The 26,788-nt window shown below is 40.0% G+C and overlaps 2 protein-coding genes across 2 annotated transcripts in view; one reads left to right on the top strand and one right to left on the bottom strand.

The window, feature by feature from the left end:
* Positions 1-20,908, top strand: part of adcy6a (adenylate cyclase 6a) — a 48,484-nt gene extending 27,576 nt beyond the window's left edge. Inside the window, 21 exon segments of the mRNA XM_013275873.3 lie at positions 3,463-3,612; positions 5,279-5,400; positions 6,067-6,178; positions 6,408-6,535; positions 6,647-6,805; positions 7,291-7,432; positions 10,039-10,167; positions 10,265-10,293; positions 10,379-10,526; positions 10,631-10,728; positions 12,484-12,571; positions 12,670-12,786; positions 12,877-13,029; positions 13,146-13,321; positions 13,642-13,662; positions 14,008-14,037; positions 14,228-14,360; positions 14,558-14,821; positions 14,909-15,113; positions 15,209-15,333; positions 17,955-20,908. Of these exon segments, the coding sequence (XP_013131327.2) occupies positions 3,463-3,612; positions 5,279-5,400; positions 6,067-6,178; positions 6,408-6,535; positions 6,647-6,805; positions 7,291-7,432; positions 10,039-10,167; positions 10,265-10,293; positions 10,379-10,526; positions 10,631-10,728; positions 12,484-12,571; positions 12,670-12,786; positions 12,877-13,029; positions 13,146-13,321; positions 13,642-13,662; positions 14,008-14,037; positions 14,228-14,360; positions 14,558-14,821; positions 14,909-15,113; positions 15,209-15,333; positions 17,955-18,083 (2,658 nt within the window). The 3' untranslated portion in view covers positions 18,084-20,908.
* Positions 20,909-24,051: 3,143 nt separating this feature from the next.
* Positions 24,052-26,220, bottom strand: spmip11 (sperm microtubule inner protein 11). The gene is made up of 4 exons (XM_025901496.1): positions 26,027-26,220; positions 25,325-25,501; positions 25,118-25,241; positions 24,052-25,040 (listed from the first exon to the last, which is right to left on the bottom strand). The coding sequence occupies exons 1-4, from the start codon at positions 26,115-26,117 to the stop codon at positions 24,992-24,994; spliced, it is 441 nt and encodes a 146-aa protein (XP_025757281.1). The 5' UTR covers positions 26,118-26,220; the 3' UTR covers positions 24,052-24,991.
* Positions 26,221-26,788: the final 568 nt, after the last annotated feature.

Raw genomic sequence — 26,788 nt, 5'->3', positions numbered from 1 at the left:
GACAGAGGGGTAGCAACACAAAAGGCAGGAGTAACTAAAAACACAAAGAAACAACAAAAACAACAATTAAAACAGAGACCGTGACAACATGGGACTCAGGAGCGCCTAAATTCTTAAACTATTTCCCAAAAATACCTAACAGTGCCCAAAGGTTTGCTGACTTCTATTATGTTTTGTTTTTAAACAAGCTTTTAATAAGGAATCTTTTATGTGTTTACATAGATAAAATAAAGAACAGGGTCAAAGTAAGTGTAAAATAACTATTACATAGTTGAAGAAAAGTGCTGTCTTTGCGCTTTCATTATCTTGTTTTGTCCGTTTTTTTGTTTCTAAGGTATGTTTAAAGCATTACCTGAAGCACAAAGTACCTCTGTGTATTTCCATTTCCACCCAGAAGATGTCAGTGTGTGATACACTTGGTGACAGAAAGACACTAAGCAGAAGGACTGGAAAGCAGATTAAAAACCGCTGGGTAACGTAGACAAAATATTTTGGATTGAAGTTTCCACTTTACAGGCCTGAAATCTGTTTCTTTGCTCCTGTTGATATTTGATGCAGGATGTATCATCTCTGGGTTTCCTTCTGGTGCACAGACAACCTTTGTTACTGTCCAAGTGTATCCTCCAGCGTGAGAGGCGTCACGTTTAAGCTATAAACAAGAGCACATCTCCGAAGGAAGTGGTCTTATGTGGGGTCAGCAGCAATCCCCATGATGCATTTGGGGACATTTTTATTATGTTTTTTTGGGGGGATACTGGGGGTTATCCCATGGCAACAGCACTTTAAACCATAAACACTTCAAAATAAGATAGCAGCACACAGCCAAGCTGCAAATATTATTAAGTGGTCAGTGGGCTGTGAGGGGTAGAGGGGACAACAGATCCCACAATCAGGACCATTTCCTGTCAGGAAGTGTGTGTGTGTGTGTTACTAGTTTTGGAGAAATGCACAATTAGTTCATATTTGGTCTGAATTTGCACCATGTAACTTTTATTCTGTAAACAGAATAAACGTTACATGGTGGCAGAGGATGACTTTGCCAGGCATCTGTACAGAGATTGGATTCTGACTATCCAAAGGCTTATACAAATAGTCTGATCACGATTATGAGAAACATCATTTAAATGTGGACATACAGGAACAGCATAATGATGCCTTTATTCCAGTAATACTCGTCTGTTTACCTGCAGAGTGGTTGCTGTGTAGCAGTTTGATCACAATCATTGCGCAACCAAATAAACTGTCGATCAAATGTTATGTTAAAAAAACAGACGTGTGCTTCCAGTGGCCAGGTTGAAGAGTACCACTTAGATTTCATTTAGACCTCTAATCAGCAGACATTTGCTCAGAGCATTTATGTTACAGATTACAGATTTCCTGGACTATATTCCATCTGTGATCTGCGCTATGAGTATGTGTGATCTATTTATGCTACAGTCACACTGATGAAAACGGTGCTTGGAGACCACAACACAACCAAAATTATTTCAACCATTAATATTTGACCTTGTTACCTTTAAAGAGTCTTTAAAGAGCACGTCTACAGCAACTTGCAGTCAGCTGCTGTCTTCAGAGGGACTTTGATGTGTCAAGACTAAGACACTATGGAGTCAATCTGCTATTATTTTGTGATTGAACGAGGTTGAGTTGGTAGTTACATGCAATCTGTTTGGGATAATATTGCAAATAACTGACAGATTGGTGAAAATAGCAAATCGGTTGCCATCTACATACACAGAAATTCAATTTAAGTACTTACATTCAGAGTCGAATCAGAACCTCAAAGATCTGAGACAGAAGTTCTGAACTTTCTCCACAAACAGCGATGTAATTGCTGCAGACTGATTCAACTGCAAAATGACGCGCTCTGAAACTTCGCTCTTACATAGGACCAGAACACACCAGCTGCGAGGCGCAGAGACGGACTCAGATTTATGTGCATGTGTTAGCAATCTTTCTATGTCATCAACTAAACACCGATTATTTCAACCCTTTGCCAATCTTTACAATAAATTGTTATTTTAATTATATTCATATGTTGGGAATAAAAAAGTCAATAAGTGTCTAAAATAAGTGCATTCAAACCAAGTCAGACAGGTTGTGTCCCACCAGGAAACCTGTGTAATTGATTTGAGCTAAAAAGTGGTCGCCCAGAGGCAACCGGTTTATTGTTACTTGCAATTAGTCACTGACAGCAAAAGACATTGAGGGTTTTACCAGCCATCACAAGAAGGTTGGTGTTTTTACTGAGGCTTTAGGGGCACAAGAACTTCTAAGAATCTTAGAATAACAGCTGTACAGATGTGTAGCCCTGACAATCAATCACATGCCACACCGCAGCAGATTAAACCAACCACCATCCACTAAAAAGAAGTAAGATCACTGTATTGCGCTGGCTCAATAGTAAGGAAGTATAATTGTGTTTTAAGACGAGTTATAGGTCATGGTTGGTCACCATCTAACTGCAAAAAGGCAATTTATTCCATAACCTCGGGGCAGCAATAGACTGCTCTGTCCCTCCTGAGCTGCTGCTTAGGTCACATGACCCGAGAGTTCGGACAGGAGTGTAGGGGTGAAGTAAAGTAAAGTCAGAGATGACTCTAAAAAGCACAGGTTGCTAGTGAAGCGAAGCCAGAATGAAACATGATGCTCTGGCTTCGCTTGATTTTTAACTATGTGATTTTAAACTATGTGATTTTAAACTATGTGTTAATGTTTTTGTTCAGGTCCTCTGGTTCCACTTGGCCTGCTGTTTTTATCTGTCCTGCAGCAAACCTGAGAATAGTACACAACATGCTTTTTTGTTTGAAGTGTTTGCCTCTATAGTACTTTAATTTGTTGTTTTACTGTTTATTTGAGACTGCATAGCTGACAGAAAACAGCCAGCATTTTATTAAATCAGCATTGGCTCTAACAGGATGTGAGTGTTTCTGTTACTTCCTGAAGCCTGCTGGAAACCATCTGTCTTGACTCGATTTTGGTCGGCAAAGCTTCAAACCGGCCGTCTGTGATTTAGGACTTTTATTTTTGGACTGACGATGGAATATTTTACCAAGTTTCTCTCACACACGGCCCACAGTGTAAAGGCCCCTTAATGCACAAACAGTCTTGAGTCTCTTGAGACAAACAGAGAACTGAAATGTCAGAATGACAAAATGGTAAACAGCAGAATGAAACTCACACTGCTTGTGTCGTAGTTTCACCCTTACAATGAGTGTAACACAAACCCTGTCACCAGTTATCGTTTTGTGTCCTTTTATGGAAGGATTACAAGTGAAGTTGAACACCTGTATCGCTGAGTCTGTTTGCATCACTGCCACTACTGTTACAAAGATTAAAGTACCTAATACAGACCGTTTTCTTGCAGTAAAAGCTGCATTGATAGTGCATGTTGGATTATTCTCCTTCCTTCTTCTTTTCTAATGCTTTATAATCTCTTTTTCCCTCCTTCACTCTCTCCAGGTGAGTGCTAATGTCCTGATCTTCCTGTGCACCAACATCATTGGCATCTGTACCCACTACCCCGCCGAGGTTTCCCAGAGACAAGCCTTCCAGGAGACCAGAGGATACATTCAGGCCCGGCTTCATCTGCAGAGGGAGAATCAACAACAGGTAAACCTGCACAGAAACACACACAATTCTATCTCCCAGCACTTATTTGTAACAGAACACAAAGAGTCTCTCTGCAATGTCAGTGTTTAATGACTAGAGATGAATATAAATACTTAAAAAAAAATTAAAAAAAAATTCTATCTTTTTGATCTTGATGTTGCTACATTTAGCGACACTCCTAATTCATGGCGGTTGCTTTCTCCAAGACGCTGGAAACACCTTTGACTCATTTTTATCATCAGGAGTTTATCTACATTCTATATAACACCCTCCTTTTACTCGGAACAGTATCACTTACACAAGCACGTCCTCCAGGACAAAGAACATCAGATGTACACGAGTACATTTATGAGTACATTTACCTACATCTTTAGTATGTGAACCTTTGCTGATTCCTGGTTTGGCTGTTGATGAGCTCTTTTGGTGTGGAGGAGGGCTCGCCACCAACACCACCATACTCAAACAGCTTCATTATTGAAAGCAATGAAGTTTTGACTCTTTCTGAAAGCGTACGACCTGCACAATCCCTTTATTTCGTATTTTTGTAAAGATGTATGTCAGTTAAAGTGAACTATCTGTGGTTCAGTGTGAAGCAGCAACAAAAACTAGAGATTGAGACAAGAGTTGTTTGAAACAGTTGTTATGTTTAAATTGATAAGTGGGTTTAAATTCACTCATAACATAAATAACATTTGAGCGAAGAGTATGATGAGATGTAGCAGGAAGTTGAGGCCCTCTTAAGCCAGCCAAGGCTTTATCAACAATTGAGGAGGGCTGAAGAGAGGCATAACAAGCAATAGACTGTAAAGGCATGACAGCGGTATGTTCTAGTGGCTTTTTTATTCTAAAACCAAGAATTAGCACCATCTCACAGCACAGTGTCCATAAAATGAAGCAACAGGCATATGAGATCAGCATCAATAGACCAACCCAGAAAACAGGGTATCAATAAATACACGCTCAGTGCTGACATCCATTTCCTGTGTGGTGCTCCGACAGAATCCTGGGTCCTACAAAAGACATCTTTATATAAAACTATATAAAGAAATATATGTCTATCTGTCTAAGGCTAATCAAATGATTCACTTCTAACTTGGGAAAAATTTCACTATCAAAACTCAATGCAAATCTGTCCATTAATCTTTGTGTTCTCCTGCCAACAGACAAACTGAATTAATGAAATAAGTAACTTCCTCAAACAAATGTAGTTTTTAGCTCATGCTACTGAATCCAGAGGACTAAAAAGCATATTTTTGTCTCTCAAATGGATTGGATAAGTATTTTCAGCTGCTGACAGGATGTTCCTCCATGAACGATGGAAAGAAAAATGCCGAGATGTTCATGATAATGAAAGGAAAGGGCACCCTTTTATTTTGGATAGTTTAAGGATAACATCTGGGGCGCAGAAAAGTGCAGCATATCAAGCTCTGGATGCACTGACAACACTTGTTAGACAAATCAGAAAAAATACATCCTGTCTGCCTAAATCTGGACTTCTACTGCAGCACAAACACACAGAGCTAATCGCTCTAAGAAATGAGTTTTAAATGTCTCTGTAAATAATGGGATAATAAGAACACAGGCACAAACACATATATAGAAAAGTAACCACAAAATTTTGACTGACAAGATCTGCATTTCCTTGTTTCTTTTTTGTGATTTCCAGGAACGTCTGTTGCTTTCAGTGTTGCCGAGGCATGTTGCCATGGAGATGAAGGCTGACATCAATGCCAAGAAGGAAGACATGATGTTTCATAAGATCTATATCCAGAAACACGACAATGTCAGGTCAGCTGGGGCGTGTGGCCTCAACACCTAACGTAACATTTAACCCATGAATTCAGATTTTAGCTACTAAATCGTCTTTCTTTTCTATAATCGTTGTAAGAGAGATCATATCGTGATACACTGAGAAACATGTGACATTGTAAAGCATAAAAAAGCCTGTTAGGATTTTGTTAATCCCATAAAATGAAGAGAAAATAAACAAAATCATACCATGAATTCATCCTAAGAATGGCTAACTCGCATTGGTGCACACATAAACACAAAAACACACACACGTTTGAGCACGCTCACAGAGTCAGAAGACGGTAGAGTGGTTTGGCAGAGTGGAGGCTAATTAACACTAGTGAGGGAATACTTAATCACCAGCAGCCAAGATAAGATAATCCCCAAAGATGGAAAGCTTCAGCACACATTCAATTACAGCACTGAGCAAACACGGTGCACTCGGTCCCTCACACATACGCGCGCACGCACATACGCACACACAGATGCTTTAAGGTCAAACACCCTTCCTCTCTCAAGGTCATCTGCCCTGATAGTAACATAATGCAATAGTATATCGCTGTGGTATAGCTAAATCAAACCGAATCAGCTTCGTAGGTTTTTATCTCTCATGATCGAGGATTAACTGTGTTTTATTTTTGCTCCTCTTCATCTCGTCCTCAGTATTCTGTTTGCAGACATCGAGGGTTTCACCAGCCTGGCGTCTCAGTGCACGGCTCAGGAGCTGGTCATGACACTAAACGAGCTCTTTGCCCGTTTTGACAAACTGGCGTCGGTAAGCAGTCTTCCATTACTTGTGTCTGTTTCTAAAAGGGATAGTTTGGCAGTTTAAAGGGTTGTTTCAGAGTGTTGATAGTGGATTTTTTAATTTTTTTTATCTTTTGCTGTTTCTTTTGTTTCTTTGTTTTAAGTTTAAAAGCAGGTGAGAAGTATGAAGTGCTTCCTGTACGGATGTGTGTTTTTATTTATATTTTTATCTTGTCCTGTTGTCTTTTCTTCCTCAGGAGAATCACTGTCTCCGTATTAAAATTCTGGGTGATTGTTACTACTGCGTGTCCGGGCTGCCTGAACCCCGGGCTGACCACGCCCACTGCTGCGTGGAGATGGGTGTTGACATGATAGAGGCCATCTCGTGAGTAAAAACAGTGTATACATGCACCTGCGTGTGGTGTTTTGCATATTCCTCCCGCTGCTGATGAGACACTCGTGTGTGTGTGTGTGTGTGTGTGTTTCTGTTTTCCAGGCTGGTGCGTGAGGTGACGGGGGTCAACGTTAACATGCGCGTCGGCATTCACAGTGGCCGTGTGCACTGCGGCGTGCTGGGACTCAGGAAGTGGCAGTTTGATGTGTGGTCCAATGATGTCACGCTGGCCAATCACATGGAGGCGGGAGGCAAAGCAGGGTGAGAGCGAGAGAAGCGTTTACAGTTTGTAAAAACTATCACAGTGTTTTAAGAGCTCCAAATCCACGGTCACTTAATGCGATCATTTTTTCCCTTTGTTTTGATGTTTTTAAAATCAAAAATGATTTGTTGCTGTCTGGAATTCATATTTTTCTGTGGTGGTACAGTTCGTACTGATGTCGGAGTTTGTTAAAAGCTCTCCTGTTATGAAAAAATCATATTTGAACATCAAGAAGTACAAGTGATGAGGCCATTTTGCGACTTGACTTGAAAAGCTTTCTGCGCTCTTGAACATTGTTGTTTTGCAACGGATTTAAAAAAAAATAGTTTCATTCATTTCTAATATGTCCCTGACTTATGTTCAGCAGCAGTTCTGGAGCTATTTATGTATGTCTGCTGTCCCCCTGTGTGCACCTTTAATGTGAAAAACCCCAAAAAATAAACACCCCACATAAAGACACTTCCTGGTCTTTTTTCCCTGCCAGGCGGATCCACATCACAAAGGCCACGTTGCAGTATCTGAATGGGGACTATGAGGTGGAGCCAGGTTTTGGAGGTGAGAGGAATGCGTATCTGAAGGAGAACAGCATTGAGACATTCCTGGTCCTTGGCTGCAGCCAAAAACGGGTCAGTACACAAACATACACACAAATATAAGAGGTGTAGGCGGGGAAATCTTCACCAAATTGAGACATTGGTCAGAGTTTTCTAGCCGAACCTGAAAAAAAAAAAAACACCAGAAAGGGACCAACAAAAAGGTCCCCACACACTAAAAATATACATAGAGATCAGATGACAATGCAGCTGCCGTGACAGTATTGCCATTAAGACAACAGAATCAAGAACATAAATAAAATACATAAACAAAATTCAACATCCTATTGGGTTGAGGAACAAGTGGAGGTCACTGCTTGTGACAGTTCATTTGGTATCGCTGAAGAAAAGGCCCCCATCTCCTGTTAGATCTACCCTGAATATCTGTTTTATACTTATGTATTTCTTCTGTCTGTATAACAAATAACACCACCTTAATTTAATATGCAAAGGTATATGGAGATTTAGACTTTAAGGTTTCTATGGAGCATCCAAAAATCACCAAGCTATGGTCCATTCCATCTGGAGAACATGCCAGTCGCGTAGGGCCAAAATATAAATACTAAAAGAAGAGTCGTCCTGTATATGTGTCAACATGACAGGGATTTCACAGAGTAATAAGAAAGTAAAGTAATGAGTAAGAAAATGAGAAAAAAAGTAATGAGTAATGTGTAACACATGCTCATTTGGAAGACCGTATTTGGTACAAAGGAAATGATGCTCGTTTCTAACACATCTGCCAGAGTCACAGTCTGCATCTACCTGCATCTAACACCTCATCCAGCTGACCAGGCATAAAAGAATGGCTATGCCATAGTGGAACATGTAAGGAGACACTAGGAGCCTCGCATTGATACTTTTATCTGGGTCAGTATTTGCAGGGAATTTCTTAACAAAAAAATAGTAATTTGTCTGTGATTGCACCGCTGGAGAATAACAGAGAGTAAGAGGATGCATTTTTAACAACTGAGGTCTCAAGGAGTACCCACAGGGGGATATCTTCATTGCTTGCATCACTGGATTGGTCTACCCACTTCCAATAAACAAAGGCTCTTGAATTGGCTGCCCAGTAGTAGAGTCTCAGGAAGAAGAAGCCCAAGGCCTCCCATCCCAGTGGACTTGTGTAGATGGGCCTTAGACTTTCAGTGTGACTTGTAGCCACAAGTAGGTAAAGTAGTCTAGTCTAATTGGCAAGGTTTTCAGAAAGTCTGATGAAAGTTATGAATGTTAAGGGCATAATTTGACCTGATAGATTTAATAGATACAGTGAGAATACCATTCCACTGACAAACTGGGAGTTTTGTTGCTTTAGCAGGCGATCAGTCCAAAGAAAACAGGCCTGTCTTCTAAAGCCAAAAGAAGGGTTGGTGGGAGTGTGTTGCTTCAGGTGTTGCTGAAATATGAAATCCAGGAAGTACAGCAGCTGGAAAAACAGCAACCTCTTTGGAAAAAAAAAAAGGAAAATCCTCATGCTAATCCAAGAGGAACATGTAAGATGACATAGGATAAAATATAGTGGGAAATTCCGGCTAAAACATTACATAACCTGTAAAACAGCTCAAACTGAGTAAAATACAATAAGAAAGGACAAAGCTCGATAAGATGAAAAATTATACAAAAAAAGAACACAATTAAATATGGCCACAGTTTGGATTTCCCCTGATATTTATAGTCTCAAAATCAAAAAGCACACACAATCACGTCCCTTCACCAAACGCCTGCTTTCAGCTTATCTTCTTTCCACATCATATTCATGAGCACAGGAATGCATCCGTCCACTTTCTTCCATTTATCCAACCTAAGATCATGGTGGACTGGAGGCTGTGCCAGCGGTCTCATGGCAAGAGGCAGGATACACCCACCAGTCTGTCGCAGGGCGAAAACAGAGACAGTCTACCAGTTACGCTCGCATTCACACCTACAATCAATTTAGATTTGCCAGTGAAGCTAACCTGCATCTCTGTAAATCCCAATTTGAACATGAATATTTACTTTTGCTTAAAACAATGAAGTCTTGCCAATTTAAAAAGTATTAACATATTACACTGAAACACTGAATATGAAATAAACACAATTCCATTAGATATAAAAATGCATTTAGGCTCCTACGGTGTCTTCAGACCGTGAGAGGAAGACAGAGTACCAGAGGAGAGAACATGCAAACGATGGTTTGAAACTCAGAACCTTCTCGCTGTGAGGCGACACAGCTAATCACCAAGTCATAATACCTGTTATAAAGCATTTATTATTATGACATAAATCAGCAGATAAGAGTTAAGTGTAAGAGCAGGTTACACTTATCTTAACAGTAGGATGTCAATTATTTTTTCCCAGTTGTGCTGGCAAAAAAATGAAGTGCTTAATAAAATGATTCATTTCAAATGATTTTATATTTCTGAACTACGTTAAAGTACAAAGGTACTGAAGCACATTGGCGATATAACAGATAGTGAAGATGGAATAGTTATTGAAGGAAACAGAGCTGAAAAAGCATAATTTGTGAATGAAGTCCCGAGCTTCCTCGTGGGAAAATTGAAAGCCAGAATTTAAACAAACCCTCAGTCACACATTTTGTCGTTCTCCATGTTGTGTTGCACGAGAACAGTTGGTCAAGCCTTCGTGTTGTTCTCTCCGAGCAGAAGGAGGAGAAGGCGATGATGGCGAAGATGCAGCGGACAAGAGCCAACTCTAATGAGGGGCTGATGCCACGCTGGGTTCCCGACAGAACCTTCACCAGGACCAAAGACTCCAAAGTCTTCAGACAAATGGTGAGACTCGACATCGACGCGCTGCTTCACAGCGACAGAGCGGCGCTGCAGCTTTTCTGCCAGAGTCATAATTTTGTCTGCTCTCTTTCTTCTCCAGGGGATTGATGAAACCTCCAGTAAAGACAAGTAAGCACGGACTCTGACGCACCACTTTGCCTGATTGGGTTACCCCTGTTATCGCCTGCTCAGTCTGTGCCTCTTCTTTTTGCAGCCGTGGCGTTCAGGAGGCCATGAACCCAGAGGACGAGGTGGATGAGTTTCTGGGACGGGCCATTGATGCTCGCAGCATCGACCAGCTAAGAAAAGACCACGTTAAGAAGTTTTTACTCACCTTCCAGACTTCCAGTCTGGAGAAAAAGGTTAAAACTGTGATGCCTCATTATTGCCTAAAGCGCTTTACCTTAAATATCAGCCATGTGTTAAAAGTCTACTCCTATTATTTCTGATTTCTTTTTTTGTGCAGTATTCCAAGAAGGTGGACGATCGTTTTGGAGGCTATGTTGCCTGTACTCTGCTGGTATTCTGCTTCATATCCTTCATACAGATTGTTATTTTTCCACAGTGAGTACTTCACCTTTTCCCATAATGCTCTACTGTGAATGCTTCTGTGTATAACCCCTTCAAGGGGACCCGTTACGCTCATTTGTAGCTATTCTTGGTCTCTGTGAGAGTAGCTTTGCATGAGTCACAGGTGAAATGATTTCTCTGTCCTTTTACAGATAAGATTGATTGAAAGAAAAAAATCTCACAATCCCAATGATGTAAAACAAGATATTAATATCAGAGCAGAGTATTCAGCAAGTGAACTTGCTGAAATAATACAGCATGTGCTGCACAACGGCCTGAAGGTATTTTCTTGCTTGAGGTTTGGTTCAAATAAAAAAAACAAAAACAAACATATGATATGATTTATGAGATCTGATCTCGTTCGTATTTTTACTTTAACCTCCTAGGACCTGGCGTCCACATATGTGGACATCACATTTTGGGTTGTCTAGACCAAAATACAAAAGTTTGCCTTTACAAGGGCCTGATATTCATGTACAAGGACATGATACTGCCACTGCTCTATCAAAATTTAAAACAAATGTCCTCATATATGGATCTCATTCTTCTCAGAAACAAAAATCAGGTAAAAAAAAAAATGTTTGTTTTTACATTCATCAGGTCCCAATCAGCCCAAATAGCAAAGAGAAATTAAAAATGCATGCCATGGTTAAAGATGGCAAAATGTTGTCAGTTTTAGCATAAAGACCAAACTGCTGCAGCTAATGTAGAAATCCTAAGGCTTCATTATGAAAAAGTTTTTATAATTTCATCTTTATTTCTGAAATATCTAGCTTTTTCTCACGCCAAAGTGTTTAAGCTCCCAGTGTTTTTTGACAATATAAACGTTCACAGTGCAACAACGTTTCCTCCTGAAATGCACTTTTATGTCCAAGTTGTGTCACCTTTGAGCCCCCTGTTGTCAGCTGATTGAGTGCAGTTTATTATACACATCACTCCTGATGTGTAACTGCTGATCTGACCTTTCCCCACTGTTGCACACCCTTCCAGTGAAACGTGATTGAACAACATGCTGCACACGTTGGCGAACTGAACATGCCCGAGGGTTGCTCCGCCCACTTTAGTGACTAATAAGAACTGATGAGGAACCCACTGGTTGTACACTTTTAGTTATCCGACCTCCTTAGAGTTACAGGCTGTCATGCTGCTGTGCTTTTCCAGATGTTCACAAATATGGATTAAAGCCCCCACAGTCATTTTAGACCAGCGGACCCCAACCGTTTTTGCGCCATGGACCAATTTATGTCCGACGACATTTTCACGGCCTTTAAGGTGTCACGCATAAATGCAACAAAATAAAACCAGTGCCGATACCCAAAAAAAGAAGATTTATTCATAACACACAGGAAAAGTCCCAGGGAAACCGAGTTAACGATAAAAACGATAAAAAAAATAACGCTAAAAACCAATAAAAACCCCGAAAACCATAAATTTCACGCCCGAGCCTCAACTCTTGCAGCCCGGTACCAAGCCACTCACGGACTGGTACCGGTCCGTGGCCCAGGGGTTAGGGACCGCTGTTTTAGACCATGATTTTTTGCATAAATATATTTAGATTTATTAATTTTTTAAAAAACTGTTAATGTTGATATTAACAGGGTCTTTCAAGGTTCTTGCTTGAAAATAAAATGCCAAAAATAAACTGGGTATTTTTCTGAAATGTAACTGGTTTAGATAATAATAATGATGATTGTAAAACAAAACCCTAAACATCCTTTTAAAATCTGTGTTCTCTATTCTTTCCCGCAGCACCCCGGTCATGCTGGGAATCTACATCAGTATCTTCATCATACTCGCCAACATCCTCTTCATCTGTGCCATATACTCTTGCATCAAGGTAGAGCAGGTCACCTGGACTCCATACCAAATGTTGCGCTCATTTTCTTTTTCTCGGCTTCACCGTGTATTTAACATGTTCATCATTTCCACTTGCAGATTTTTCCAGCTGCGATGCAGACTGTCTCGAAGAAGATTGTCCAGTCTCGCACCAACAGCACGCTGGTTGGAGTATTCTCCATTATCCTCGTCTTCATCTCTGCCTTCGTTAATATGGTGGGATCAAAGTTATAGCTAAACAAATTAAGCGCAGCTACTAACTTTGTGCGACATTGTTTAAAGTCGTGCTGCTTCACTTTCATGCAGTTTGCCTGCGACACCACGGGTTTGGCTGAATGCGTCGCTGAGAAGCTGAACACCTCTGCGGTGACGCCCTGTCTGATCCGCAGCTTGAATGTGTCCGTCGAGGGGGGTCTAGAGATCTGCCCTAGCCGAGGCCCCTCCTGCCCCTTTCCTGAGGTGAGCAAACGGTCCACGCGCTTCAAAAGGAGAGTCTCAGATTTGCATTTGTGTTTTCCTGACACCTATCGTCGATGATGCGTGCTTGTGACGCCGCTACCTCCTGTTTGTGTCAGTATTTCAGCTACAGCGTGCTGCTGACGCTGCTGGCCTGCTCCGTGTTCCTGCAGATCAGCAGCATAGGGAAGCTGGCCCTCATGCTGCTCATCCAGCTCACCTTCCTGCTGCTGGTGGAGTGGCCACAAGTAGCACTGTTTGACAATGCAGACCTCTTTGTCACCTCCAATGCCATGTAAGTGAAACAAGTGTGAAGTCGCCGAGAGGGTTTACTCCGTTTGTACTGATAATTTAAGGGATGAAAGGGAATGGAAGATTTTTATTTTCAGTAATTTAAGGATAAATAAAACTACTTAAAATACTCTTATTTGCTCTTTTCGTCTTTTAACCCTGACAGCACTGAGATGTCATATCATACAGTGTTACAATACTTACATGTCGTCAGAGTCTTTCATTGATTTTGCTTCTGTTTACTCGTGAATTTGAGCAGGTACAACAGTAAAACCAAGTTCGTGCGTTTTATTAATATATTTTAATCTTTCTGTCTGTTTTTAGTGATTTAAATGAAACTCAGTGGTAAGTTCTTTTTTATTATTGATGTTTTTGCATTTAAACCTTTGCCATTTCAAGTTTTGGTCAGAACACAAACAAAAAAGTAGGATTTGTGAATTTAGCTTTTAATTCCTTCACTTCACTTCTATACATACATATTCCATTCGATTGAAATCCACAGTTTAAAACATGTTTCATTGTCTCTTTCTAAAAATCTACTTCCATTTATACTTTAGCTGCAAATATGTAGCATGAAATAAATTGATATCAAAATCAAATCCTTAGACTACTAATGTAAATATCTCTTGCATCATCATTTTAAATGATTTATTTCTACTGACTAAAAGTTGTTGTTTTTTTAAATTTAAGGCCCAGTTTCAATGAAACTACAAACCAGTGGTAAGCCTACATTCAGTGTTACTTTTAATTTTTTTCATCTTGTTCAGTTATTATTATGTATTTTGCCCAATTTTAAACATCACCTTTCTTTAAATGTTATTTTCTTGCTGATCTTTTGCTTGTTTCCTTCTCTGTTTAATGTTTTTTTGTAGTCTTTCTTTAATCTCACTGCTTGTCATTCTCTTCACAGCCAGTTTGTTGTGACCAAAGTGTCCCTGAGGGTAATGACTCCAGTGATCCTCACAGTTTTTGTCCTGGCACTGTACCTGCACGCCCAACAGGTTGAATCTACTGCACGCCTCGACTTCCTGTGGAAATTACAGGTATGGACATCAGGGTCCACTAGAGGGCGTCACCTGACAATGTTAACCTCAAACAGATCTTACATTAATACCTCAAACATGTCCATGAGTAAAAAGGTGATAGAGCTGTTGTATGGTTAATTGAAATTAATTATTATATTATTATATCACAGTGTCTATAAGAGCTGATTTAGTTAATAAATAACCTCCATTTCCAGGCCACAGAGGAGAAGGAGGAGATGGAGGAGCTGCAAGCCTACAATCGTCGCCTCCTCCATAACATCCTACCGAAGGACGTAGCTGCTCACTTCCTGGCACGTGAGCGGCGTAACGACGAGCTGTATTACCAGTCCTGTGAGTGTGTAGCCGTCATGTTCGCCTCCATCAGCAACTTCTCCGAGTTCTACGTGGAGCTGGAGGCCAATAATGAGGGAGTGGAGTGCCTCCGGCTGCTTAACGAGATCATCGCAGACTTTGACGAGGTAAACTCAGTCTGTCTCGGAAGGCCGCGTGTGGTCGTCATTTGTTTCTCAGGCGCAGTCACCATCTGTGATCTCCTTACTTCTCAGATCATCAGTGAGGAGAAGTACAGGCAACTAGAAAAGATCAAGACCATCGGTTCCACCTACATGGCGGCGTCAGGTCTCAACGATTCCACCTATGACAAAGAAGGCCGTTCCCATATTACTGCACTAGCTGACTATGCCATGAGACTGAGAGAGCAGATGAAATATATCAACGAGCATTCCTTCAACAACTTCCAGATGAAGATAGGTAAGGGGAAGTTAGAGGAGGAAACACGGTGGTCATACATTGCTGGTTTTGTTGGTGCAGTTTAACTTTTTTTGGTTTTTGTCTTGAATTGACAGGTCTGAACATTGGGCCGGTGGTTGCGGGGGTTATTGGAGCACGGAAACCTCAATATGATATCTGGGGAAACACAGTCAATGTGGCCAGTCGTATGGATAGCACAGGTGTACCTGACCGCATACAGGTAGGTTTCGTGTAACTAATAAAATCAGCCCAGATAGGTTTTTAGGGAGCAACCGAATATCACTGGGTGGATTTGATGGTAATATTTTATATCTGCACATTTATAGATTGCTGTAGAAATGTGAAATAAAACCACTTTAGAGATAAGATGTCCAGGTGTGCTTTAATACTGAAATGAAGTAATATAGAAACAAAGATGAAAACAGAACAACAACAAAAATTTAAAACAATAAAAAACGCAGGACTGCACATAAGTAACAGATACAGGACACATCCAGGACGATTTATACACAGAGGACAAACAGGAAGTAAAAGAAACCAAAACTTCAAAGTAAAATAAGAAATAACCGAAGAAGACCAATAGAGATATGAATACAAGCACTTAGCAGAATGTAAGAGACCTACATGAACACAAAGGGAGCAACGCATAAACGAGACCGAGGGAGGCACAACGCAGGGAAGATGACTACTCTGCTAACAATAGACAATAGACAAGGCTCAAACAAGAACACAAGAGACATCACAGAACTGAAAGAGTAAAGTAACAGCAAGAGACTCGATATCATGATATTAAAAATCACAGTATACTAGAACAATAAAGAAGTAAAAACTCACAAAACTAACAATAGTCAAATAAAAATTGGAACTCAAAGCAGCTTACTATTTGCATTTTTTCTGAGAGAAATTTTTTTTTTTTTTTTTTTTTTTGCCTGTCCCATTTGGTTCTTTAGCCGTCAGAATTGTTGTCTGAAGACCAACAAGGATACCAGATGGATTTATTTTGCCAAATGGATCATCATGGCATTGCCGTATTGGTCCATTTGATCAAACTTTGTTGTTATTATTTACTTTATTTTCAGTTGTTACAGATGGGACAGACATGACTGGGGGATAGGAAAGGGAGAAAGAAAGAGAGGAAGGAAAAGAAAAACAGAAGGGGAAAGGGACAGTGAGAAAGGGCACTTACAAAGACAAAGAGAAAAAAAAAATCTCCTGGATCACCTGTTGAGAGAAAAAGAAGAGAAAACAAGCAAAAAAAACAAAGCAACATACTAAACACAACACCATCACGTTAATCTAGCTAAGTGTGAACAGCAGTAAATACTAAATATTGAATGTTGCTGTGCAGCACGCAGGACAGACAGCGCACAATGTGCTTTGAAGTAGCAGCTAAGAAAGGTGTAGTTTATGTCTACGAACAGTGAACACCCGTGTGCACACCTGTGTGGATCAGCGCGCTTGTATACAAAAGGTTTCCCCATGTAACGGTCTGCTAGAGGGTGTGGAGGGCCATAGCCCCGTCCCCCAGGGCATGAAGCAGGCATGAAGGAGATCCAGGCTCCAGACATCCAGAGGCCCCAGAGTGCGAGAGCCCAAGGAGTACCACCGGAGGGGCATCCGTGCCACCCTCCTGGGAAGGGCTGAGGAGATCCCCAGACGAGGGGTCACCCAGTAGCCACGGAGCAGAAGCCAGAGGGGGCTGCACCAGCGTGCCCGCCGGCTCTGCCGGCAGCCAGCTGTGCCAGAGTGAACCGAGTTGCAGGCCCCGAGGCCCCTTTGCCCCGGAAGAGGCCTGACCGAGCGACAGGCACCAGGCCCCGCCAAGTAGCCACCGGGAGTGAGCTGGTGCATACCTGAGCGCCCAGCCCCGGACACCAAGAACCACCAACGCACCGACCCCTGAGGGCATCAGTTACCGGCAGGGAGTGTGGTGAGGGGAGATAGGCCTCCACACTTTGGAGGGCCTGGGAGTTCCCAGGGAGGTGGAGTCTAAGACCTGACCTGACATATAGACACAGACAAACAGGCACACACAGACATAAACATGCTTTCCCACCCTCATGCACACATATACAAACATTCAGCACTCACCCAACGTAGGGATAGACATACATGGACATGCTCCCCAAACATACTCTATACCCCGGGTCCAGGTACCCTCGCCCCCAGAGGGGGAAACGGCACCCAGACCCAAGAGATGTGACCCTTTCCCCCGGGGTGGAGGCAAGCAGACCGCCCCAGGCTCCGCAGCAGAAGGGAGGCCAATCGGACAGCCAAGAAATCTATTGAGCAGATATTGAGCTTTTTAGTTGCTGAGTGCTTCTCTAAATTCAGCAGCCTTTTGCTAACCGTGTCTCTCTTCAGTTTAGTGCTGAAGTGTTTGTGGACAGTGGATTTTTTCCCCTAAAAACTGGCGAAAGCTACTGCTAGCATTGTAAAGTTGTAAACAGTGAGATAAAATTTGTTTTAAAACTTTCATCTATTAGCGGAAGCTGAGACACTGTCTTAAATGTAAAAAACAAAACAAAACAGAATATAATTTTTTTTTAAAAAACAACAAAGCAGGCCTCAAAGCAGGTTTCAACATTTAACATATGATTTTTAAAAAAATATTTTTGGTAAGATTTAGTGGTATGAGTGTTATTATTTACATTTTAACCAGCATCAAAATGATCTAAATTAAATATTGCTTAATTCAGTTTTAAATTTAAAGATTTCTTGACTTCATTTTGTCAGCTTTGTAATAAAAGTTTGTCACTGCAAAAATAGACAAAGAGTTTGAAGTGACTGCTTTTAAAATATTGTGCTCTTTTGTAAATCGTTGTGTTAATCTTTTCACAGGTGACCACAGACCTCTATCAGGTGCTTGTAAGCAAAGGGTATGTGCTGGAGTGTCGTGGGGTCGTAAAGGTAAAAGGTAAAGGCGAAATGACAACCTACTTCCTGAATGATGGACCGCCCAACAGTTAGCAGCCAAGACGGCGGCAGCAGCAGCAGATGCTGGGATGACCCCCCCACTGCAAGGACACGGCACCACTGAGCGAGGACTCGCGGTGTGAGCGAGCGGCTAAGAACTAGAGACGCCACCACTTGAATCCCGAGCAAAGAGGAAAAAAAAAAAGAGAAACTTTGAAGACTTCAAACGGAAAGTGTTCTAGATGAGAGGAAAATGTTCTCGTTTGACGGCCGTTTTGGCCCCCGTACATGTCGAAGGACACGTGTTTTTCTCATGTCTAGCCTCTCTCTCAGGCTTCTTGAAAGATGCAAAGTCTGTTTATTTAAAACGCCTTTTAGCCTGTGTCAAAAGAAGATTAATGCTGTACATACGGCTACTTTTTTATTTTACTTTGGGTCTTTTTGTTCGTTTGTTTTCTTATTCTGTATTTTTTTTTAAATTTCACATGAATTACAAACAGGTACTCATGTTTTGTTTCTGCATTAATTATTTATTTCGATCTCGATGTTTTGTGCAAAAAGGGTCCTTCATGAAAAAGTGTGGAAACATACGGGCACAAATATCCAGTTTATTACACGTTTTTTTAAGTGTGTATGTACATGCATATTTGTGTGTGTATGAATATATGTATAAACTGAGGAGGAATATATTGACCAAAGACTAAAGTATTTACTAAAAGCAAGGCAAGACGTGTGGATATGTTCTCATAGAGTCAGCAACGATCACCGCCTCTGTTATTTTAAGCAGAGGGCCTGAACCCTCCGTCTTTCTGCCCAACTGCTGGCCACAAAGGCTCCTCCCTCCCTTTTTTAGAATATGTACAAAACATTTATTTCGTCTGTCATTCAGGCAGCAAAGAGCAGATCACGAACCCTAAATTCAAACGCTGACCTCAATCACTAAATTAGGTTAACTTAAAACTGACTAAAGACGACTAAGGATGTTATCAGAAGGTTGTACCTGAGCGGTAAAAGTAGAGCCAGCCAGGATTTGGCCCCTCTTCATCCTCACTTCATGTCCGATTGGTTCCTTAGAGCTTGAGCAGCCGGTGAGCAGCCGTGACAGTACACCGCCATCGACTGCTCCTTCCCTTTCAGACAGGTATTGTTTCGGTACAGATGGAAATGAAGGAACTTAAATCCGAGACCCGTTCCAGAGCCTTCGGGGGGGAGGGGGAGAAACTTTGGATTTCAATGCATTGGTATCGCACAGCCTGATTCTTCTATGAAGAAGAAATAGATGAAGGAAATAAATATATATTGATTTTAACTGAATACTGTGCTTTGTAATCCTGAAGGGGCATAACTATTTTCACTGTGAGGTTTTTATGATACAATGAAACTGCTTTCTTGCCAAACATAACTGCTTTGAAGCATGTCTGATTGTGGTATCTTGTTTTCATTTTTGTTCGTTTTCAGCGTAGGGTATTTTGTATCACTTCTGTATCCATCATTTGTATATTCTTAATGTTGTTATTATTATGATGATTCTGGTTAATTATTATGCTTAATATGATGACTCCATTCCGATGAAGAGGATCAAAGACCAGCACGCTTTCTTGTAAAATGCCAGTCGTAAAGCTCCAGCTCACTGGTACCAACTGATCAACTGCAGCCAACGAGTTCTGCTGTTCAGTCCTGATGTACAGTACAGTATTTTTAAGCTGACAATAGGTGTGATCATGTATAGTAAGTAATAACCATTAGCTGCCTTTGCAGCAGAGCCCAAGTGGTGTATGCTCACATAAGCATAGCAGTAAACACACACACATTTACAGATGAATCACTGTGCTTTTTTTTTTTTGCCTTTGTTTTTTTAAATTCATGCCACTACTGCAGTATTGTAAATCTCAGCCAGGCTTTTTGGTGACCTCCACACACGTTAAAGTTCTCAGTGGTAACAAACAGCATCCCTCGTGTTACGCTGTTTAAAGAGGACAAGGTCGAGTTGGTAGGCCTACACATATTTTCTCTCCTATTACACCCGCCTCAGCGGAAAATGAAAGCACTGATTGCTGAGTCTGATTGCCTTAAGTTGACATAAAACAAATCACAGATTAACACTAAACGGGAAGTGTGCTTGCTTTCCCTGCCTGAACCGCTAATGTTCGGACAGAGAGAGAGAGAGAGGGACAAGGGCTTGTCGACATCATTATTATTATTATTATTATTATCATTATTATTTTTTACGTTAACTTTCTCATCGTTGCAAAGGTCTTGGTTCCCCCGGGCGCAGCTTTCTGTTAATTTGTAGGATCAGCCCTGACTCAGCTCTTCCCTCACACTTAGCAGTGGCAACCAACAGTTGATCACGTTTGTACCAAAGCCAGCTCACGCAGCCTTGTGCTTTTGGTCCTTCCTGTGCAATGATACTCGGGCTCGCGTCTAGAGGACAGTAATGCAACGGAGATCACCAACTATCACATGAACTGTGACCAATGAAGAGTGATTCGTATAAAGCAAAGAGTTTATAGAATGCACTTGAGTTTATTATAAAGATGTTCATTGTATGTATTCTATTTCTATTGGCTGTCCATAGACTTGTGTTGATTGTTAACTCTTGGGATGTTTTTGGGAGGGGAGGGGAAGAGGAGAGGGGAGGAAGGTTTGTCCCCATACTACTGAAACAGTGTTTTTGCTCAGGCCTGATGAATCCTTCCGTATTTGTTTTTGTTTTATTTGTATTTTTCCCTGAGTTGGAAGAGTTGAAAAGGGGAGTGTTTTTTTGTTGTTTTGTTTTGTTTTTTGCAAAGTTTTGAAGGACGAGAAGAGTTGAGGACTATGACAAAGAGAAAAATAACATTTCCCCTTGAAGAAAAAAATAAAAAAAAATCAATGGCTGTTTTGTGTGACTGTATTTTTGCTCCTGATGCTGAATGTGACTCAAGTATTATCTTTGCTTTATAGAAACCTCCAGTAGTCTTAGCGTCCCTAAACCTTATTCTGCCAGAGGTGTTTTCCTGTTAAAAGGGAGTTTTTCTTTTCCACTGTCACCAAGTGCTTGCTCGTAGGGTGCTGTCTAATTGTGGGGGTTTTTTTCTCTATTATTGTAGGGTCTTTACAATATAAAACACCTTAAGGTGACCTTTGTGATATATAAATAAAACTAAATTCAACTGAGATACTTTTTTTTTGTAAGAAAAAAGGGTTTTAGATCACATTTTTTATGTAGGGAGACCTTAAATCCATCATTTTTATGTGTAGGAAACAAGCCGTCAAACCAAGGTATTCTCAAAGGTAAAGGGCAACAGCAGCAGGAAACATGAAAAAAGACTCCTGATGATCAGTGCACCAACATTATCAGCATATAATAGCTGCTGTGGGCAGCACAGTGGCGTAACGGTTAGTGCTTTTACCTCCCAGCAAGTCTTTCCTGTTTTCAAATCCACCTTCTGTTCAGGGCCTTACTGTGTGGAGTTTACATGTATTTCAGCTTCCTCCTACAGTCTAAAGACATGCAGTAAGTGGGGTTAATTGGTTCACCTAGATTGACCATAGGTATGAATGTGAATGGTTGTCTGTCTCACTGTGTTAGCCCTTTTAGAGACTGGCCAAGGTGTACCCTGCCACTTACCCTATGGCAGCTGGGATAAGCTCCAGCCCCTCTGACCTTTGAGGGTCAGATTCATTGACCTCAAATTGGATAAGGGGAAACAACTGGATGGATATTACCGATTTCTAACTGCTGGTATCTGTTATGGCCACAGGCTTTTGTGCAAGGTTAGCTGTGTGTGTGTGTGTGTGTGTGTGTGTGTGTGTGGCAGCAATTTCCTGGAAAACCTGGCCCTCCACACCTAGCCAGGGATATTTGAACCCCACCTTTTGAGACCTCACCCTGTCTTCAGTCCAACTACTCCTTTTCTAACAGTGTTTGCACCGCCTCCATGCAATGGCAACCCTGTTTGTTTTGTTTTGTTTGACTTATTACCTTCATTCATTTTCTAAACATACATCTGCCAACGTATCCATTCATGGCTTTGCACCACTGATACAGCCTTACATGAACCATGATTATTACTAAGTTTAATAAACCTTTGGTAATCCCTATTCAGTGGGTGGTGTGACTCCATTCTTTGTTGTGGCCTTTGAGGCAGTCATAATAGCATCAGCATGTATAACAGCCAACAAATGAGCATGAAGAGACAGGAGAAACCATTCATAGCACAAACACAGAAACTAGCTGACCTGAGTATAAACGGGAAGGGAAATCTTTTTATGTTTTGTGTTTCTCAACGAAGTAAATGGTGACACGATTAGATGCCAGGGAACAAACCGTTATCGTTCAGCTGAAGGATCCCAGTGTCAGCCCATACTATACTGATTTCACTGCTTCAGGAGGAGGCAAATATATTTCAGACAAATAGGAAATTGGAAGCCTCGTGTCATCACATACTAGTTGGCAGTTTTGATTTCCAGTGCCAAACAGGAAGTCTTCAAGGACTGGGTTTCAGGATCAGTTACTGCAACTTGTGAACTTGCGGTCATGTATACTTTATGAGGTGAATATATAAGAGATTAAATTCGCTCAAACATATGTTTATATTCCCAGATTCCAGCACAGAACTGACAGAATCCCTCACCTGGTGTAACAGAGCTGAAACCTTTGTAGACTTACTTTCTCAGTCTACAAACACTGCTTACACACTGCTTTTGTTTTATGACTTAAATTTAAATATGTACTTTCAAACTTAATTATATTTTTTTTTAACTGTTAGTAACCAACCTTAATTCCCATGAGCATCTCAACTCTAAAAGTAATTGTAATAGTTATAATTTGATTATTTTAGGAATCACTGCACTTACACATGGCTCCTTAACAAAGGGGATGTTGCTGACATGGTTTTGCTGTGGTGAAACCCAAAAACCACATCTTAAATCTTTTCTCTCTGTCTTCTTATGGGGCTGTTTTAATGCCATGTAAATGAGAACCACTGGTGAAAAAAATCTAAATTCGTTGCCAAGGTTGGTACTTTAAAGAGAAAAAACTGCCTAAAAAGGTGAAATTAGATGCCTTTTTTAAAGGCTTTGTATGACTTAATTAATGGAAATATTAAATAATGCAATACAGGAATGAACACAACTAATACATGAATTTTGGTAAAACTTCAATTCACGTTAATCATTTTAAAATTATTATATAATTATGTAACTTTTTTCATACTAGGCAATGACATCACAAGAATATCAGGTGTGAGTTTAATGTAAGTTGTTTTGGAAGTTTTAAAACAGATCAGCACGTCATGGCATGGAATGAAAAACGAACTGTTAACTGGCATGATCTCTTTTCCATTCAAAAAAGATGCTCCAGTGTATCCTCTGTGTAAGGAGGTAATACAAGAATCACCAAAGTGACTCTAATGGTGACTATAATGGTGAGAAGTTGGAATTTCTGGGTTCCCGATGGGAGTTTTTAATTGCAATGCCCATTTAAGTCACATTTCTGATCATGTCACATTGTCAGAGTAGGCCAGCTTGCATTAAACAGTAGAAAAATAGTACAACTTGTAATCTGTACAGCTAATGTTGTCTATTTCTAGCTAAATAAGTCAAATGCAGAGCGCTGACTTTATTCAAGATTGTCAAAAAAATAATAAAGAGAATTGTGTTCGTTTATTACATCTCAAATAATTGTGTGCCTTCTGCTAGACCTCTGTTTTGCCTAAAGATTTTGTGATTCTAAATTTATAAAACTGCTGCAAAATTTTAGCTTTATATATCAAATACTTTTCAAGATAAATATATATTTTTGATTTTTGATTACCTCAAAGACCAAAAGCCTGAAATTTTTGCTGTTCTTTCTTACCATAAAAATTAAACATGACCTATAATTTGGGACAGATATATAAAAAATATCAGAAAATGCATTTGCCAGTAAAATGTGGAACAAATATGCAAGTAGTCTTGTAAAGTTCCATATTTGAGCGCACAATAATTAAAAAAAAAAAAGAAATTAACAATGCAAAAAATGACTAGTGACAATCTGTAAATTGGATATAGTTGTATTTCACAATAATGCAAACTAAAACATGCAAAACATTTTTTGAAAAAGGTTTTTTTAGTGATAAAAATTCTGGAAATGCTCTTTTCATTCAACTTTCGTGCTGGATTTAGCAAATATGACACATAAGTTATACCACAGAAACAACAATATCAGCAGATCTGAATAGAAAAAATATCCAAATAGTTTCCAAACTGTAATCAAATTAAAACTGAGACAATAACTTTGTAAAATATATGCATATTTTTTTCATTTTTCACACCCACTTCATATGCATGCACATTGGCCTGGAAGGGTCAGATAAGTCATACTGAGTTTAAAAAATACTAAGACGCATTAAAATTCAACAAGTAAAAATAAACACAGAAAAAAATATTAAATGTATTGAAAAAAACTAGTAACTCATCTGAAATGAATAGTCTTCAAGGAAAAGTTGCTGTGTCCAGATGATTTAAACACAAGATTATGACACAAATCAGAGATAGTTGCCCAGAAAATGTTCTAAAAATTCAATGATCTGAGATGTAAGGACCCTTATTGTTAGTGATGCAACAATGGCCCTACTGTACCTTACTATGGAGTAAAGCAAATCCTGTTTTTCCTTGCTTTAACGACTTTAAGACTGAAATACCCTTTTGTTTTTCTCCTACCTCCGACCCTCCAACATTTTTACACCTCCAAAAACTGGCTGAGCAGTAACTTTCTACAAAGGCTTAATACTGTACATGTCATTCAAAGAATTACTTAAATGTAAAAAAAAAAAAAAGAGAGCACACTCACTTACAAAAATAGGCTTAACACTATTGCATGAGGCAAAAAAAAAAAAAAAAAAAAAAACTCTAAAAGTGTGCATGTTGTCAGTTTAATTTCACATTTTCACATCATGTTTTTATGTGTGAGGGAATTTGCTTTACTGCACAAGTTTTCATAACAGGCTGAAGTTCGGGTCCGTCTTTAACATTTCTTTAACAAACCTGTGAAAGTAATAAAAACAAGTTCATTCATATGTTGTAAAAAATAAAAAAATATTTGATTTGAAAATGTTACATACTTGGTCATCTCGCTGTTCTTTTGGGGAAACCTTCTGACTAGCGTCCATGGCTCAGGGTTCTTGGACACCATCCATCCATACCTCTGGCTCTCCGTCAGAGGCACCAAGTAGAGCTGGTTTGGAGCTGGAGAACAGAGGAAACCAAGGCTCTCATTGTTTGATGCAGCTGTTTACTCATCAACATTCACATCTGTTATATTTACTCACATCTGGGTGTTTGAAGCCGCTTGATCATCGCTTTGCATCTCTCATGGCTCCCATTGTGTATGTCAGTGCTGTGGGGAAGGGGCTGGTCGGAAAGTTGGCAGTCCTCTATACATCTGAGGGGTCTCGGTTGTTCTTGAAGAGAAGGTGGCATCCCGGCTTTGATGTTGCTGTTGCCATCTGTAATGAGATATGTTACCACTGCTGTTACAACTAAATATGGTCTAATAAAGCTTGTCAAGGGCCCTAAAGGATAATATTAATTTGCCTGCTTCTGCAATCAATCTAATAGAGCAACTTTTGGGATGTGATGGATACACATCAGGGATGTGCAGCAACTGTGTGACGCCATCATATCAATATGGACCAAAATCTCTGAGGAATATTTCCAGCACCTTGTTGAATAAAGGCAGTTCTGAAGGCAAAGGGAAGATCAAATTACTGAGTGTAATTTAATTATATTTTACTGACCAAATAAAAAGTCAAAAGATTGTGAAAATAAATTAGGTATTAATAAATTAGTTGCAAATGTCTACACCATCAACTCCAAATACAGACTGCTATCTTTTATTCTTTTTGAAGAGTTTTGAAATTATGAGCCAATTTTCCACGTGGCTAAACCTTTAGGTAACTCAAGGCCAAAAGACAACCGAGCCCCGCTTTCAGACCTATTGTTCACATAAGCGAAAGCAAAGCTCTCCTTACCGTTACGATTAGACGGTTCCCGGGGATTCAGTATCATTCTATCGCCTATCGGGTTCTGATAACCCAGGTATGTCAAACCAAAAAAGGCCATAACGTTGCACAGTTTGTCTGCCCGAACCTGCCGTAGAGACACAGCAGAGACAAAAATCCCTGTAAATAAACCAAAACTTTCCGTTTACACATAACCATGGCAACAAGCCCCGCCTACCCGCAACTAACTTAATGATAAATAACTTGCTAGATTTCAAAGATGACTGGTGCGAGTTAGAGCTGTCGCATATCTGTTGGATTCACATCATTACAAAGAAAAAATCTGTAATCATATTGGCATAAAATGTTCAGTTAGAAAAAGCAAAACAGATAGTGATTATAAAATTGTGTTTCGCTAACGTTATGAAGTATTTCTTTTTAATTTAAGCATCAATACTGATTTATCTCAAAAGCACCAGTAAATTTAATTTCTAAGGGTTTGTAAGGGTTCAAATTCACTGTTCTACACTTTATAAATAACTCTATAACTGAAATCTGTGTGGGCTGTCACACATTTAACATTTCACACAAATAATTTAAACCGCCTGGCATACAAAACAATGTCAGGAAGTCAGAAGTAGTTAGTGATCTGTAAATATTTGGTCCAGATAACCTGAAGGCATTTAAGCATTAACTGTAGCTGAACAGCCAGTTCCCAGATGAAATAAAACTAAAAATAAGAGGTTTTGCTGTATATATCAACAAAATTTTAAAAGCCATTGATTAATGGGT

Source organism: Oreochromis niloticus, linkage group LG20 (genome assembly GCF_001858045.2).
Source record: "Oreochromis niloticus isolate F11D_XX linkage group LG20, O_niloticus_UMD_NMBU, whole genome shotgun sequence".
Classification (NCBI taxonomy): Eukaryota; Metazoa; Chordata; class Actinopteri; order Cichliformes; family Cichlidae; genus Oreochromis; species Oreochromis niloticus.
This window is presented reverse-complemented; position numbering and strand designations above follow the sequence as displayed.

What these genes read in the sequence shown, in the direction of transcription:
- spmip11 (XM_025901496.1), bottom strand. Translation starts at nt 26,117, where the DNA reads ATGGCCTTTTTTGGTTTGACATACCTGGGTTATCAGAACCCGATAGGC. An exon ending in GGAACCGTCTAATCGTAACG is followed by an intron (nt 25,502 to 26,026) that starts GTAAGGAGAGCT and finishes ATCTCATTACAG; the next exon opens with ATGGCAACAGCAACATCAAA. An exon ending in GCGGCTTCAAACACCCAGAT is followed by an intron (nt 25,242 to 25,324) that starts GTGAGTAAATAT and finishes TCTGTTCTCCAG; the next exon opens with CTCCAAACCAGCTCTACTTG.